General features: G+C 35.2%; 1 protein-coding gene across 1 annotated transcript in view; it reads left to right on the top strand.

The window, feature by feature from the left end:
• Window positions 1-18234, top strand: part of LOC132839664 (male-specific lethal 3 homolog) — an 82715-nt gene that overhangs the window by 41903 nt on the left and 22578 nt on the right. The window contains exon 13 of the mRNA XM_060860765.1: window positions 10853-10972. Coding sequence (XP_060716748.1) covers window positions 10853-10972 — 120 coding nt within the window. The remainder of the gene's footprint in view (window positions 1-10852; window positions 10973-18234) is intronic.

An 18234-nucleotide genomic window follows, 5' to 3' on the forward strand; every position in this document is an offset into this window, starting at 1 on the left:
CTCATTTTTTCTTCCCTTTCTTTATTTCTTCTATATTTTTTGGATTTTATTCTTTATTTTCCCTCTGATAATTTTTCCTTTTATAATTTTCTACTTTAATTTTTCTTTCTTTCTTTCTTTCTTTCTTTCTTTCTTTCTTTCTTTCTTTCTTTCTTTCTTTCTTTCTTTCTTTCTTTCTTTCTTTTTTCCTTCCTTCCTTCCTTCCTTCCTTCCTTCCTTCCTTTCTTTCTTTCTTTCTTTCTTTCTTTCTTTCTTTCTTTCTTTCTTTCTTTCTTTGTCTTTTCCTGACAAATCCAAAGCCGTAAATGGAATCAAATTGATAATACGGGCAGACGTCGGATCACTGGACAAAAAACAAAGACATAAACCAAATATCCATAAATATAAAAGTGACCATAAACACTAGAGTCTCTCAATAGTGTGATGGTAATCTTTGTGAATCCAGTTGTGTGCAAACAGTTGAAGGTACAGTAAATGTGAGAGAGCTTGTGATGGCTGTTGCCTTTGTTTCCACCTATATGTGTGATCCCAACACTTTACACAGTTACACGTCACCCTTGGCTTGTTAGAGCAGACTCTGCCATGTTGTGACTTGAGGAAATGAAATGACGACAGTGACAGATCATTATGTTTGACTTTAAATAGATTGTTCTTTTTTACGGTTTCCTTTTTCAGTGTGCGTCTGCGATCTGTTCTTAATTTAGTAACAGCATATTCACAGCATGCCAATAACTGTGTTTTCTCATTCTTCTTCCAGTACATGATACTTTAAAGGATGACTGATATTTAAGAGTGTTATTTAAATAATATCTGCCTGGTGTGAATCAGATATTTCTAGGGAACGTTTCTGAGACTGACCTTCTGTCAAACCAGCTGTCAGCTCACATTAACAGCTTCTGTGACAATATCAGTATAGTTTTCTCACTCTGGAGAAAAAACAAGGACTACACTACTAAACCCATCAAGTCGATGCCCTTTCATTTTAACCTTTTGTATCTATATATTTGACTTTCCAAACATGTCGTCTTTGTAAAGATCCAATCATGAGATTCTTTTGATTACAACAATAAACACATAACCACATGTTTATAATGAAACTTATCGAGGCTTGGCAACTTGGAAACAAAAGGCAATAACTTTAGCTTGTGAAATGATCTGGTTTAAACAGAGTTTCAAATATTATTTTCCTTTCTAATTAAATAAAAATAATCAAAATAATTATTAATACATTTTTTTTGCTGCCTAACAGCTTCAGAATTTCCAACTGTGCTCAGGCTCAGAATCAGGACTGAAGAAGCAGTTACTATGTATGGATGGTTGAATGGATGGATGGATGGATGGATGCATGGATGCATGGATGGATGGATTAAATGCACACAGTTATTGACAGTGAACTCTACCCTAGGTATACCTCAGGGTTGCATGTTGGGGTTCCTCTAGCTGAGAGAACTGCTGTCATTTTGTATTCAAGTATGCGGAAGCTGTGATATTTGAGTCTGTATCCGAGTCTCTCGCCCACTTCCACTTTGATGTTTGATGTCATCTAATCCAATACTATTTACTTTTAAGTCCATTATGAATTTGCATTTTGAATATAATTTGCCTGATTTTAGAAGTGTAATCTGAGTAGGGGAAGAATTTGTACCATTATATTGATTTTTATAAATTTGTTGAAATAATAAAGATTTATTGTTTGAGTCTTTCTGACATATTAACTGAATCTAGTTAAATAGATTTTTGAACTGGGGTTAAGGGATCAGATGAGGATCATTTCCAGGCTTATCGCTGGGGTATTTTTTTTTTCAGTCTGAGACCTGTGCTGTTTAAGTAAAAGATTTAAGCTCTCTCTCTCTCTCTCTCTCTCTCTCTCTCTCTCTCTCTCTCTCTCTCTCTCTCTCTCTCTCTCTCTCTCTCTCTGCACTCTGGGACACTCTGTTCTGCCGCACTGGGTAGTGGGCTTCTTGCCAGCTTCTATGAGCCCCCATTACTTGCACACACACACACCCAGTTCACTCTGCAGTGTCATCTTCTTTTAGTTCTTTTAACCCCTGATGCACACACACGCACAATCACAAGAAAGCACTCTTCAGAAGCTCTGCGGCTTCAATTTCCAAGCCACGTCACAGCACACGGGTTTTGAACCGTACACAATATGCACAAGTATATTTTTGCTTGATATTGTGTTGCATTGAATTATTGCTAATAGACTGACCAATAACCAAGATGTTATTGTCTTAATATGATTGACTGGTGGAACGATCATGTAACAAGATTTATTTATATGGAAAAAAAGGTATCCCACAATTCAAAAGTGCAGGGATTCAGGTTTTATTATAGTATCTGCTCCTGCAAATAATAAAATATTAATGTATTCATAATACTCTTGTAATAGATATCTTGTATTTCATGATGAGAAATTCCACCAGCTAAACAATTGAGCCTGGTGCCTCAACATACAAATAATATCTTGAAGCTCCAGCTTAGTAGAATATTATTCACAAACTATTGTGAATTCTCAGGTAACGTCAGTACAATGAATAGGAAATGTACAGAGATAAAGTAAGAGAAATGTAAATACTCACCTGAACTATTTCTAATTTGTTTGCATCTCTAATGATATAAGGCAGGACTGCTGTAACTCTGTACTGTCTATAAAACATTGATCTGTATTTAAAAAATACTCACAGCCTCATTCATGGTTCTGAGTTTAAAAATGAGGTCACAGTTTCTTCCTGTGTCATTGTGGGTTTCCTCTTGGTTCTCCAGTTACCTCCCAAAACATGCCAGAATGTGAATGATCTATGTTAAAACCATTAAGTATTTATCAGCATTTTTTCTCTCTTATGATTGTTATATTTAAACAGTATCTCAGTTTCAGTTATTAGCCTGACTTGATGATGTGCATGTTTTCTCAAAAGCATCATAATGCCTAGATGTTCTAGATATTTGCTTGTCATTAACACTCCATCCTCAGCTGTGAATTTCATTAAGGTTTACACGCTTGCCATAGAACATCACCTGCTCACACTGTATTCACAAGAACGATAGTGTTGATCCTCTCCAGTTGTAGCCGATAACGTAGCGATTATGTTAAGTATTTCTAGTCTTATCGAGAACCTGCTTTTAGGTGCATGTGAAAAACACAAGGCTGGTTCGAGTTTTTTAGAGCAAGATGTTTAATTTATAACTTTCATGCACGTGAGCCGAAGGGTAGAATAACACATATGTCCTGTGTGCAAAGCATATCCAGTAAGGTAGATGTAACTGAATAGGAACCCATTATTTATAGTGAACAGATAATGTGATACAAACAGGACGTCCACTTTTAGTTTTTTTTTTAAAAGACATCAATGTTCAAAGGACATCTGGTGTGCATCATGACTGGGATCCTATAGGAAGCAACAAACAAGTCTTGGGAGCGGAGGTTTTTTACTTTTGTGTAGTTGTGCTTTAGTCAGTTTAGTTATGATGCATGAAGGATGAATAAAGGAAGGCCATTAGGTATAATAATTATTTTTAACCATTAATATGCTGCTTGCATTTATGGCATCTTTAATAACTGCCCAGTCACGGGCCAAAGTGGTTTCAATTTTAGGCCAAACCTCTTTTAGGCTTACAGTAAATCTTCTTCAACTGTTCTTGCCTGAAAATGTACCAAATACAAAAAATAACAATATATACAATACCTGTAGGATCATTCTAGGTGGATATAAACCTTCCTGAGACACAGTGAGGTTTTTAGCCATACTCTTCCCCATTTATAAATCTCTTTAAATTTTTTATAGCAGTTTGAGAAAACTGTTCTTCTGGCCAAGAACATGAAATTCATTTATAATGGAATAGCAACGTTATAGAAAGCTTGCTTGGCTGTTAGCATCCTCTCGATGAGCAGGGACCCTTTTTTTTGCGAATGAATTATGCACAGAGGCTTAAATGCAAAGTTAAAAAGGAACAACAGCTTGAAAAGGTCGCTTCGTTTGGCAGGTGAACTGAGCAAACGCCACACACACAGGTCTCTGTGTTCCTAAGAGGGCTTTTCAAAGATTACTTTTTGCACTTCTTGTACTTTTTGGCAAATGTTTTGAGATGCAGCTCATTTTTCCTGTGTAGCTAAAGTGCGATGAAGAGTGTCATTGCCTTTTGTTTCACTGTATAGGACCAGAGGGGAAATATCATTAAAAATGATTAATCAGAATGGAATAGATGTATGTTTGAGAGCAAGAGCTAAAGCTACTCTGCCTTTGTGCATCACCAAATGGGTTTGGATGAAGGCCTCAGGTCGTGGTCTATGGAATGGAGGAGAAAAGGATCTAACAGCCTTTTTCTGACTCTCAAATGAACTGCCAATTGTTCCTCTGATGAAATGCGTTTCTTGAAACACTGTAAGCTGGATCATTCACACAGTGCATGCGTATTATTGCAAAATGTTTGATTAAGATAGAGATCTGAGAAAGAAAACTTTATTTGTCATATATACAATACAGCACAGAGAAATACTTTTAATCACATGTTTCATTTATCCAAAGTGATTTACATTTAATCTTGTTTATGGTTAAGGGCCTTGCTCAGGAGCCCAACAGTGTTGGGATTCAATCTCGCAACCTTCAGATCCAATCCAGTCCCTTAACCACTAAGCTAGCACTTCTCTTATGTTAAAACATAGGGTCAGCCATGATACACCAACCAGCAGTGAGGGTTAAGGGCTTTATTCAACAGCCCAACAATATCACCTTGGCAGTGCTTTGGTTTGAACCCCCAGCCTTCTGGTCTATAACCCAGAGGCTTAACATTGTTGCCGTTAAAGTGTTCAAAATAAGATATATGGTATGAAGGAATTTAAAGGAACACCTGGCAACCTACCATTATGTCAGTAGAATAAAATGTTCAAAATAAGATATATGGTATGAAGGAATTTAAAGGAACACCTGGCAACCTACCATTATGTCAGTAGAATTTGATGTTGGTGGAAAATTTGTTAGACAATTGGGAATGTAACCTTATAAAAGTTGCTATTATTTAGTTCTATACTGTGTTTTTAGTCTCTTTGAACAACGTTAACATCTTCCTGCACTCTATCTCACAGCTATTAATATAAAATTGTGATTTCTCTACTAGGTTATCTATTCTCACCTTGCCAGAATTAAGCTCCATTAAAGAGGTCTTTTTTTAAAGCATCATATCATTAGGTGCATTGTTGTCAGGAAGAACGATCATCACATTGCACTCTCTTCCTCTCTTTCAAGCATCTATCTTAGGATGATGTTCGCTTTATGTTACTTTTGGGAAACTAAAGTCAAGGTTAGATTGTGATGGAACTGGGAGTGGGCGAGGAAAAGTAGAAATAAAACAGATGCTTTGATTAAAAATGGTTGACGGGTTGAAGGTGACTTTAGGTATAATGACACTGAATTGCACACTCTCATACACACCATGTGTTTTTAGTGCTTGATGAAACATAACATTTTGTTTGAATGAACGGTTTAGTTATTGTTGTTGTTGTCCTTCGGCTGCTCCTTATTTGGAGTCGTTACAACAAATCATCTGATCCGCATATTTAGATTTTGGTACTGTTTTTTTCGATGGATTCTCTTCCTGAGATAACCCTTCCATTTTATCTTGGCTTTGGACCCTGAGTTAAACCATCAGTGGCTGAGCTGGAATGGTTTATCTAACCAATTAAAATTATAACTGGCTACTAAACATTTATCAACTAGCCACAGTGGCAGAAAGTCCATTTCAGGTCTTGATGGTATGTGGTTATTATCCTAGTGTTTACATTTATTTATTTATTATCCCCAACCACATATCTGTTAGAAGTCATTGAATGTACAATACCTTAATATAATTGAAACATTTATTGTTATAGATACATTTATAATACACTGTTTACAAGTGCTATATCTCAGGAGTTTACTATAGTAATAATAGTTTTTTTTTAACTCAGATCTCTTATGTTATTGTTTATACTCATATTTATGTGTATACTTTTTCCTTTTTTTATTTTATGCATTATAAGGACACATAATTTTTTGTACTCTGTGCAATCAAGCTCAAGTTCAAGTTCAAGTTAGCTTTACTGTGATTCCGCTACATGTTAAGACATGCATTGGAACGAGATGTCGTGTCTCACAGGTCAACGGTACAACATACGTACAGACATAAAACATTAAACAACAACGAAGCAGGGGAAGGTACGGACTATGCCATCAGTACAAACAATACACTCAAGAAATGAATATAAATATGTGGACTGTACAATGCTTCCCTTGATATTGTACATGTGCAACAGGAGGTATTCAAAGTCAAGCAGCTAGTAGCGGGCTAGTGCAAGATGCAATGTGCAACACGAGCATGTAAACAATGTCAATATAGTATCTATCTATCTATCTATCTATCTATCTATCTATCTATCTATCTATCTATCTATCTATCTATCTATCTGACTGTCTGTCTGTCTGTCTGTCTGTCTATTAACATTTTCTTAGTTAAGCTGACTTTCAGTTTTTGAATATATATTTAAAGCAAAGCCTTCACATGGAAAAAAAACAACAAAACAGTCTATTTATGAGCATGTAATAGACTTGTATTTGAAAGTGAAAGTCTTAAAAAGCGCACAGAGAAACTGATTTCCTGTGTTCTGGCAGCGTTTGACAGATTTTTTTTTTAGATATTTTAATATCTATATGACATGATTCCAAATAGCTATGGAAATGCTAAAAACTTCTTTAGCAATAAGAGCTAACGGGTCCTAAAGAGAAGGGTTTACATCTCTCCTAATGACACTGTGTTTATCTTTTGTTCTGTTTACTTTTATTTATTTAGCTTGTGAGCCTTTATACAGTAACTTTTCCATGCCTTTTCACTCCTATGGTGCATTGCTTAAAAAAAAAGGAAACTTGTAACTCAAGGAAACCTGCTGATACAACCTGAGAGAATCTACTGACTTGGTATCTTATGTACCGTATTGTGTTTATTTTTTGCTAGAAATAAAGTCCTTTGATAATTAGACAAGTAGATAATTCTCTTTCGGTTTGTTGATTTATGGCTACTACATCAATAATGCTCTTATCATAGCATGAGGAAATGCCTTTCTTTTCTGAGTCATAACAACATATAACACCGACTGTGTTCAGCCTCAGTGGCATACAATGTTAAATATATTGTATCCCTGGGATTTATGGTTCTGCTAAGAGCTGGCACATTGGCAGCAAGTTCATGATACAATTTATCTCTCCACCAGGAGCAGTTACGTCTCTTCAAATCATTTTAGGCATCATTTACCTTTTTGGTGAGTGCTTTTTGTGGCCTGTGGTGAATATTTAAATATTTCAGCCATAACTATAGAGCGAGACTCATTTTATCTAATGTCACCTCATTTCTTTTGTTTTTTTAATATCGGGGGGAAAATAAGGACACTAATATCCGTAGCTGCCTGTAAAATGGAGCCAATAATACAGTGGAAAAAAAATCCATTTTTGTTGGAAAGGAAAGTAATTTTACTCATTTATGAATAAGATACATGCAATAAATCTTTTAGGATGTTACTGCTATAAAAAAAAATCGCAGGAATCTTGTGTTAGTTTTCAGCAAATTATAAAATACTGACATGTAGGTTTCAGCCTACTAAAATATAGGCGGAGCTACTCATATAATTTGTAGTAGTAGTAACAACAACAACAACAACAATTTTTATTTGCAATGCACCTTTTATACATAAAATGCACTCATAGTGTTACGTGCCAATTGCGGCTTAGCGCTGTGATGGAACAGTGAATGCATTTTATTGTGGCGTGATTGCAACTCACCGAAGAAATTGTAAAACAGTGCAAAGAAATCTGTGTAATAAAAGCAAAATATAAAAAGAATTATAACCTAATACATAATGTGAGCATATAGACAATAAACTATTCTTGTATAAAACTATAAAAATATAAGAAGCAACAAGAGCATATGAATAAATTAAAAGAAAAAAAAAATAGAGAGTATATAAATGATGATTGCAAATAATTTTTTAGTTGGTTCCTCTCAAGGATTCTTCTTTAATTTGTGTTATATCAGTTTTTATCTCTCCACTGTCACCTCTGTCTGGCTCACTAGGGATCTAAATCTACATGCTGATTTCTGGAAAGCAGCTTTATGACAATAGGATTTGTTAAAAGCGCTAAATGGTAGAATAAAATTATAACACAATCACTGCTAGGTTTTTTCAGTTTTGGCTTCGTCTCTTAACGGAAACAAGCAAATACTTAAATAAGCCCCTAACTTCCTTTACCGGATTCTTGAATCATGGACATGAGTTTAAGAAACTAATGCTTCCCAGCCCCCACTTTGATCAGCATCACATCTCCAGCAGAGCACTGATATTTTTCCTCCACCCTCCTCTCGCTCTACACACACCATTCTCCAAATCCTCTTATTGCCACAAATTGTGTGGATTTGTTTTCTCCCCGATGAGAAGGATTAAGAGATGAAGCCGGAGGGCTCAGTGTGTCAAATCTGTCACCAAAGATCGTCTAAACAACTAGATTTCTCAAACCACATAGACCATGAAAGATGTTTTTAAGCATGTGGAATAGATGGCACTCATTTATGATGAGCAATTTGTGAGTAACCGGTAATGACAGCTTAGTTTACAGGACAAAGTCAGGAACCTCATTCCCTTTAATAGTACTATATTCTTGTCTAAATAATCCTGTGATAAGATTCGAGGAGGTTGCGCTTGAGACTTTTGGAACTGCACAAATGAATCGCATTGTTATCTGTACAATTTGCTTGACATATTTTTTGCACCAGGTAATGTGAACAGAAAAGGCTTTGAAAACTATTTCATAGTGCATAGTATAAGTATGTGCTTTTGAGTGGCTTTGCCTCAGGGAACAAAAAAGACACTTTACATTATGAATCACATATCAGCAGCATTCACAGCATTTCTTTCATTTACACAGCATTCACTGACTTTAATAAACTGAATAAACATGTTAACTCTTGCATTATAGCTTTGCATTAGCTTGTATTTATATTACATAATACTATTTCTTGAATGGTACTACAATGAGCCTTAATAATACATTCATAACATCCTCTGTTAATAATTTATTATGTACTTCTGGGCTATTTATGTTGGAGGACTTCATGCTTTGTAGAAAATACAATTTTAACAGCAATGCAATGATGAAAATGAGGCTCCTGGTAAAATAGTAAATCACAGCCAATTAGCCGATCATGGGTGTTTGAGAGTTTATGTATGTGGAAGAGGGCAGATAGCACAGCTCTATAATCAGCAGATGTGGCTGGCTGGTTTCACATGTCTTGACAGAATGGCTTCACCCTCAGTTGGAATAATTTTAAAATAATAAACTTTTCAGGCCAATTAAGGATTTTTGTGTCAGTGTTGCATGTTACATATTTACATATGAACCCTTTATTTCTTTACTAGTTGTTAATGACAACTGAATCCTTGGCCTAAGTGCTGTGGCTTCAATTAAAAGCAGTGTTCTATATAACAGTAATTATTCACAAATCCCACTAAATCAAACTAAAGTGGTAATTAAGCATCGTATAACCGTTCCTGTGGTGGGGTGGTGGTGGTGGTGGTGGAATGGATGTTCAGGTTTATGAAGAATATAACAAAAATACAAACCAGAAAGATGAATCATTCCAGGGACAAAAGCAGTATGTGGGTTTATATTGGTTTTCTTCCGGGAGATTTTGAGTTCGATTTTCCAACAAAGTCACAGGCCAAAAGGGAGCAAAATTGGCTGTGTGTTGTGGATGGAAGGGATAGCATACTCATCCTTATCTGTCAATCATAGCATTACCATGGGTGTCTGTGAACTCACATATGTGGAAGAGAATAGATAGCACTTTTGTCTGAGTGTGAGACAGTAAGAGCTCGCTCCATCTCCACTCCTCCAATGACAACCACAGTCCCGAGGTATGGCTTAGGGCTGTGATTGGACAGTGACTGCGTTTCAGTGTGTCATGACTCTAACGCACTGATGAAAGTGAAATACCCTTAATTCTGACAGAAAGTTAGTGTTTTATACTAAAGAATATCGATTTCATGCTAGTTGTTGTTCACCAAAGAGATCAAGCAAACAAAACACAATATAAAGTTTTGCTCTGTTCTGGTCAATGAAATTTGCATCCAGAAGTTAATAAGCAACGGAAATAAATAAACAAAAAACAAATAACCAGAATACATGGGTTTTATCTTGAGTTTGGTTGTTGGTTCATTTTTATATATAGCTTCTGTTTTGCATTTACAAATTCAACTTTGTAGAAGTGAGAATCAATTCCATAAATCAAGTAAAATAAATATACACTCGTTGTGATTGTAAGAATTGAGTTTTATTAATCCAGTAACAAAAAAAAAAAAACAATTTCATGCCTCAGTAGACATTACGGCAAGGCATCGCCTCAGTGCTGCAGTGTCTCACTTACATTTTTATGGTCATTAACATTCATCACAGGTTTGCCAATTTCCTTTTCCTTGCAATTTGTTGAAATGAATTGTAGTACCAGAAGTTTAATTGGGGAAAAAGTAGTAGAGGATGTCATGTTTAAATTCGAATTGAGACAACTTGCAACTTGAAATAATGCTTATTTTAATTGTGTATCATAAAAAAAAGATTAAGAATGGAACTTAAAATAAAAATAGACTTTATTTATCTACATACATATATTTAGATATCCACACAGACAATGTATGGTATGGCTGGTTAATGTTTATTAATGGCTTCTGTTTACAGATCCTAAAATTTTTTGAGCTTTTTGAGTTTTTTTTTTATTATTTGGCATTTTGTCAAAGTATTTGTAGAAAATCAGCATTTTTTTTTCTGCTCTGCTTTAGCCATAAGAATAAATCCACTGGCTGGCCTCCACCCTCGGGCAGCTGGGCCGGACTGCAGGGGGCTACATCATATGAATGGGATGCGACCTCTACACGTGACCCCAGGGACTGCTTTATCAAGTAAGCATTATGACTTCAACCACTATTACATTACATACACAGGTGAAAAAGTCTCAAATAAACTTGTGGAGCTTGTTATAAAGTCTTAGACATATTTAAACAGATATAACGAATATGTTTATATAACATTTTTTAAAATTGTAAATGATTTTGCAAACTATATTGATCGGCTCACTGCCTTATCATTCTTTTTCTTCTTCTTCTTGTTATTTTTACTATTAATTTTATTATTAAAATAATTTTATTTTATTTATTATAAAATTATAAAATATAAAATTATAAAATTATTATTTTATATCCCTACCTCAGGCTTATCTTACTTCTGTGTTAAATTTTGTTCTCATTTAAATACAACGTTTATTCATTGGACTGTGATGAATGAGAGAATGTTTTAGTAGCTTTTTTTTTTAATCGGTATAAACGCACATTATAACCATACTTTTTTTTTTCTGTACCACCATTAAACATTGTGCTAATTTGTATGCTTTTAAGGTTGTTAGCTATTTTCACTGTTCCATTACACCACTGCAGTAAATATAATGTTTTTTTGGTATCATTTAAAAAACAGGAAGTTTACCATTTAGTAATCATATGTAAAAACACTAAATGTATTCCTGGGGAAAGTGCTGGAATGGATTCCTGTAGTTATTTACTGAAGTACTGCTTTCATCAAGTAATCAACAGGAATTATTGAGTATCTGATAAACACTGCGTACAAAATTTGTGAATTCATTAACATTCTGAATTGTGCGTTATGTTTAAGAAATGACTTGTTTAATTAAGAAGAATTCATTATTCAGGAGCAGTGAAGCAGACATTAAGAAAAAACTTTCCCCACCAAACATCTGGCACACAATTGCTTCATTATGAGCATTGTGGGAAATTATGATGCATTGTAATAGTCATCCTGTCACTATCAGTTTAAACGCTAAAGCGTTTAAAACCATCACAGTTTAAAAATAGGTCTCGTACAAAAAAAAAGTACGCGCAGCTTCAGGACACCTGATTGGATTTTCTTTTTAATGCATTTATTTAATTTCGAATCTGTATTTGAGATTGATGATGCAATCAGCTTTTTAACGGTGTATGTTCACCACTGCAGTAACAGATGGAGAGTACGTTGCATTTTATGGGACATTTCACTCGTTCGCTTGTTGACATTTCTGTTCCAGCTTGAAAAATGGAGTTGACCTATATGTAGTAGCTGGATTTCATGGTTCTTAACTTGGTAGATATGAAATAAATGTGTTTTTGTACTAACGTTTTAGGACATAACAGTCTTAAAGTTACAGTGAAGAGAATAATGTCTTGATAATGAGTTCAAAATATTTATTAACAATGTTAGTGATTGTATTCAGCTAAAAAAAAAAAAAAAAAAAAACCTGCTACTTTTAAATGTACCCAAGTATAAATTGTTTTTTTAACTAATAAAATTTGGTTAATGTCATGTTTTTTTGTGTGAAAAGTAGCACATGATTTTTACTTTAAATTAATCATACTGTTTTTCCTGAAAATATCTGCAATATTTACCATTAGAATCTGACTGGTTGCCTGCCAAGCTACAGAAAATGATACTAGTCTAACGTAGACCATATGATTTTTAACAAGTGTTGGCTAAATAGTTAGATTTTTTTTTTTGCACTCCATTGCAACCCTAAATTCTGCCTGTTTGTTTCATACATGTTTCATTCAGTGTGTCACATTCTTGCCTTTCTCTTCTTTCACACTCGATTATACTTAACTATGGAAATTTCTTTCTTAGTGGCAGATTAATGAGGGTCATTCTTTTACAATTATTTTTTTCTTTAATACTGAATCATTCTTTTCTCATTCTGTCCTGGATTTATTGACCGTTAGTCTAAATTTGAATGGCCATTAGGATGATATTGACACACAGACTTGGCAACCCTGTCTGTGACGTCCTACATCCTACAAATATATGGCATCTATGTCTGTGCCCAATTTGATCAGAAATTGAGCTCTGCAATGTAACCCAACACAGGACAACGTGGAATTTTGAAAGGCAACTTTTGATTTGTGGAAAAGGAGGAAATGATGCAGCCTAACGCTTCGAGTCAGCGGTTTGTCTCAGTGGACTTATGCCTGATCTTTCTGCTCACTAAGTCGTCACAGTGACTCTAAAAATACTTCCATCCCCACTGAAACAAACACTGTTTTCCTTTATTTCTCTCTTGCCTTGTCTTTCACTTTCCCTCTCTTTGTCCTCTGCTTACACTCAAACATTGATTTGTTACCTAATAGCCATTACCACATTCTGTCCTTGTTGTACGCTTGAGTCAGAAAGACTCTGGTGTGAGAGAAAATGCTCATGAGTTTTCCCACAAAATTCAAGCTTTCAGACACATTTTGGTTTGGTATGATAATTGTTTGTAGTGACAATTAAAGGAAAACCGATTTGCATAATCACAAACTTTTAATAATGTAGCTAGCTTTATAGACTTTACATAAGATAAACAGTAGTGTATCGCGTTACAGTATGGATCGTTAGTTACCTAGCAACGGTTCAAGAGCAAATCATGAACTGACATAATACCTATTTGAAGTGAATTATTCTTTGGGTATTATGACTCATTTACTACTAAATCATACATGGCACAAAAAATATTAGCTAGTACTGAATGTTTTATAGAAGCACATTATTCCTGATTTTTTTGTTTTCTCCAATTTTTTTCATGTCATCCTTGGACTATCACATTCCCACTTAACTAGCGCTCACACAGTTCCCATTACACACACACACTCACATTCATTCAGTATCACTCAGTAAATCCTTGTCTCACTTACCATGCCTAACTCTCTGTATGATATTCTACAATTTGATCTTGTTCTGCTTCCTGCTTTTTGGTGTTTGTTTATTTTGTGCTGTTTGCTGGTTCACTGCCTGCTTTTTGGACCCTAAACCTGTCTTACATTTTTGGATTGTGTCCCAGATTTCAATAAGCAACTTTTCCTGGAACTGCAATCATCTCAGCCACCTGCCACTACTAATAGGCTACACCTCATTTAACGTTCACATTTATTTATCATAATGTTTTTCAGTAAATACCAGTGTTTTAATGCTAATTCTATTCTGTAACTTTACGGTACACTTTCCATCATTAGTTTTCAAGCTACTCGTAAAGCATTAGTATGCCTGTCCCCAGTCTCTATATTTTTAAATCTTATTAAATTCTGATGTCTTCTGCAAAAACAAATATTTCCTTCTTTTATTTACTAATTAAGAAGTTAAGCATATAAAATGAAGTGGATATAAAAAGTTCTGCACAACCCTGTAATAATTCAAGACAAATCATGACACATAATTTTTCACTTGTAATGTAATAAAGCAACCAAATAGAAACATTTTACCTCCACCAAAAAAAGTTGATTTTTCAATCCTCTGACTATGTTTACTTTGGATTTGCACTTTAGGTCATTACCATGCTAAAAGATGACATTAATCTTTAGCTGCTTAACAGAAACCTGCAGTTTTTGTGCCATAATAGATAAATGCTGCCACCACCATGCTTCACTCTGAATCATATCCTTTAAAATTATGCCTAAAATGTTCCGCTGCCGTATCCCATAACCCAGACATGTGAAGAATATGATGATTATATGATATTGTTGTGATATGCAGAAACTAACCTTATATACCAAATATACGTGAAGCTCTCTCTGAAGCTTCAGTGACAGTCTTTCATCTTGTTCTTTTGTCTATTATGTGGGGATGTCTTGTTCTTGGTGATGTCACCCAGGTGCCCCATTCAAGGTGTTCCAGTGGTGCATCTAATGTTTTGGATTGTCTTTTGTCCCCCTCTCTCGATAAGACATTTTGACAATGAGATCCCATGCATACTTTGTAAGCTCTTTGTGGACCGTGGATTCAGCAGTGGGATGAAACCAAGATGATATCAAGAAACTGCAACAGAAACAGATTTTCACTGATGACTGCTGTATGATCATTATTACTGACATAAACGTATGTGAGTCATTCTGAGCACATTCGCCTGCCCTGTTCTAGAAAGTTCTGACATGGTTTAATATAAATTTCATTCATCACAACCTGAAAATTTGACAAGGGTTTGTAGACGTTTTATATTCACTGTATTTATGATCTATTTGTGAAACAACTCAAACATACACTCAGTCATGGAGTAATGATGGCCCAAAGGGATATACCTAGTTTATTATTGGTATGCATGAAAATTTCCCCTGTGTACCTGTTCAAAGTGATGTCAAAGTCATAACATATTGAGGTGCAATAACAGGAAAAAAACATAAAAAAGAAAAAAAAAAAATACTCTTTTTTTTCTTTTCTTTTGATTCCAATATATTCCAAGTTGATATCAAGGTAAACTTCTAGTATGACATAATGGACATATGTTGCTTGATTATTCAGAATCCTGCACACACTCTGGAGTGTAATTTAGCTCCTTACTGAAAGCAATATAATCACATAATCTATACTTTCCTTTCTAATGTATTCGGCTCAACACTGTAAAGTGCACAATCCTCCAGGATTTACACTGAGGCTCTGTAACAAACGCTATTTCATAAATAGTTATCATGATTATCTGAAAACCTTCCGTTTAATAAAGCTTAGTGTATCAGTATTGCTCATTAGAGCTCCTAAAACACGTTTGAACAAGACTTCGTGATTTAATGTCTATATTTATAAAGGGAAAGTGTTCCGTATTCTGAGAAGGCTTCTACGGGTACTTTTGATGCTTCGAACCAGTGAGCAGTTCATGACTTTGAGGTTGCATTTGGACTGGAGGTTTTCACATGCATCTAGACTTCTGCTTTCAATGTAAGCACTTGCTTTAAAGCCAGAAAAAACTACTGGTTGGAAAGCATAGACTGAAAAAAACAGGAAACTGCATTTTTTCCCCTTTAATGTCAATTCCGATCCAGCGCTTCATAACAGCAGAGGAGATTCTAAACATACGGATTGCTACGGAGGATAATATGTAAATAAGTAAACATTTAATAATTAAATAAACATTTAATTTCAGTTTAATATACAGTGCCTGAGGGCTGGATGTGGAAAGGTTCCTAGCTGTGATAAGGACACAGATTGGCTGCCAGCTTCTAATATAACACTTCAGTTCATTTTCACAATGAATGAGAAGTAGAGTCAATTTTTGTACTGACAGCAGGGTGAAAATGCTGTACAGCAGAGTTTTGTGAAAGATGTCATCTTTAATTATTTCTTTTTGTGTGTTCACACAGATAAATGACAAGATAAAAGTCCTGAAGTCATCACTTTTGATACAGTGTACTTCTTTTTATTATGTTAATTTAGGTTTTAGGATTAATTATTAATAAATTGTGCCTGTGTTTTGGTTCATTTGTGCTTAGAAAAAAAGCATGCCTCATCAGCTATAGTTACAGCTCTCTTATATAGGTATTGATGGACTTTTCTACTTTGATTGTAAGAATCAATGTGAAACATAAAATTCAGTTTGTGATTTCATTTTCATGCATTAAGGTTAAAATTCCTTGGCTTTTACAGGGATTATTGATAGGGTTAATTAATCCATATTATGTTATATCTGTACTTTTTTTTTTGCCACAAAAACATTCTGCTTTTATTTATTTTATTTTATTTTATTTTACTTTTCACACTTGAAATAGCTTGTTGTAAACAGAATCCTGGGTTATCATGTTTGATGTTTCTCACTGCTCGTACATTACACAATTAATCCTGGCTATTCTTAATCTGACGTTTCACACTGTACGTTCCTGAACCCTGACGTAACCTTCTTATTTGCATATTCGTGCCATCAACAAACACGATTGGATAAACACAGCATGTGATCGCATTAAATAGCGACTTTTCTCTGTGAGAAAAAAGTCCATGCCTGCTGTTCTGCTTTTGAGAAGCTAATGTCATATTTCACAGCTTTTTGGCCTTTTAGTTTTAGTTTTTGGCCTTTTTGGCCATATAGTTGTCACACAGTTGACCAGGTGTACATTAATATCTAATAACTTATAGTTGTATGATACTTATAGTTGCCTGATGCTACCGAGCTGTGATATGTGGCACAATGTTCAGTTTCTGATTGCTGAGTGTCTGTTGCTAAGCATGAAGCCGACACTGTGTCGTTTCACGTGGTACATGTTTAACACTACAAAAGAAATGATATAAAAGAGGGAAGTGGTAGATTAATGGTTAAGGCATTGATCAGGTTGTGAGCTTGAATCCCAGTACCACCAAGTTGGCACTGCTGAGCCATACAGCATAGCTCTTAACCCTCAACTGCTCAGTTGTATAATAGTATAAACAAGATGAATATAAGTCGCTCTGTATAAGGGACATTTGGGACATATCTAAGGGTATGGGGCAGTGGTGGATCAACTGGTTAAGGCTTTGGGTTGTTGATCGGGGGATTGGGGTTCAAGGCCCAGCACAGCCAAGCTGCCACTGCTGGGCCCTTGAGCAAGGCCTTCAACCCTCCCTGTTCCAGGGGCGCTGTATCATATCTACCCCTGCACTCTGACCCCAACCTCCTCAGTTGGGGTATGTGAAGACAAGAATTCCTCTGTGCTGTAATGTAAATGTGGCTATAATAAAGGCTTCTATGTTCCCGTTCTATCTGTTAAATGCCGTAAAATTAAGCTAATACCTTTGCTTCTGAATTAGAAGTGTAAACCGTTCCTCTAGCCGGGGTTAAGCACAGTGTGAAAAACCCTTTTGAGATGTAAACTACACCCTGTTCCTGCTTGTTAGAAAGAATTATTATAGCACTCACTTCTTGGCATTACCTCAAATTTACTGCCTAAGATCACATTTATTACTCCAACAATCAGCATGTTTAGTCTTTAAGCAAAAATTTATTCAAAATTATTCAGCATGTCCGATTTGCATTTTATCTTTAGCGGCCGATGATAAACGAATGTGACTTTCTGTTAAACTTAGTCGCCATGGCAGCAGATGAGTCCAGCAAGCCAGTCTGTTGAATCTCTGGACCTAGGGAATTCAACACCTAAATCATTGAATCGTTTTAATATTTTTAACAATGTCGCAGTGAGTATAGAAAACAAGACAGTAGATTATTTCAGCATTGTTGTATTGAATTATTGAGAAGGTAGAGCAGTTTGTGAAGAGAGAACAGCTCAGCTAGGGATTAAGATTAATGCTTTGTAATGCAATTAAGCCAGGAATAAATCAAATCTCTACACCACATACCACATAAGATATTATCATTTATGGCACCGGGATCAACACAAAGTCCAGTTTATGTGGCAATATACTG

The sequence above is a fragment of the Tachysurus vachellii genome, chromosome 24 (assembly GCF_030014155.1).
Source record: "Tachysurus vachellii isolate PV-2020 chromosome 24, HZAU_Pvac_v1, whole genome shotgun sequence".
NCBI classification, from domain to species: Eukaryota; Metazoa; Chordata; class Actinopteri; order Siluriformes; family Bagridae; genus Tachysurus; species Tachysurus vachellii.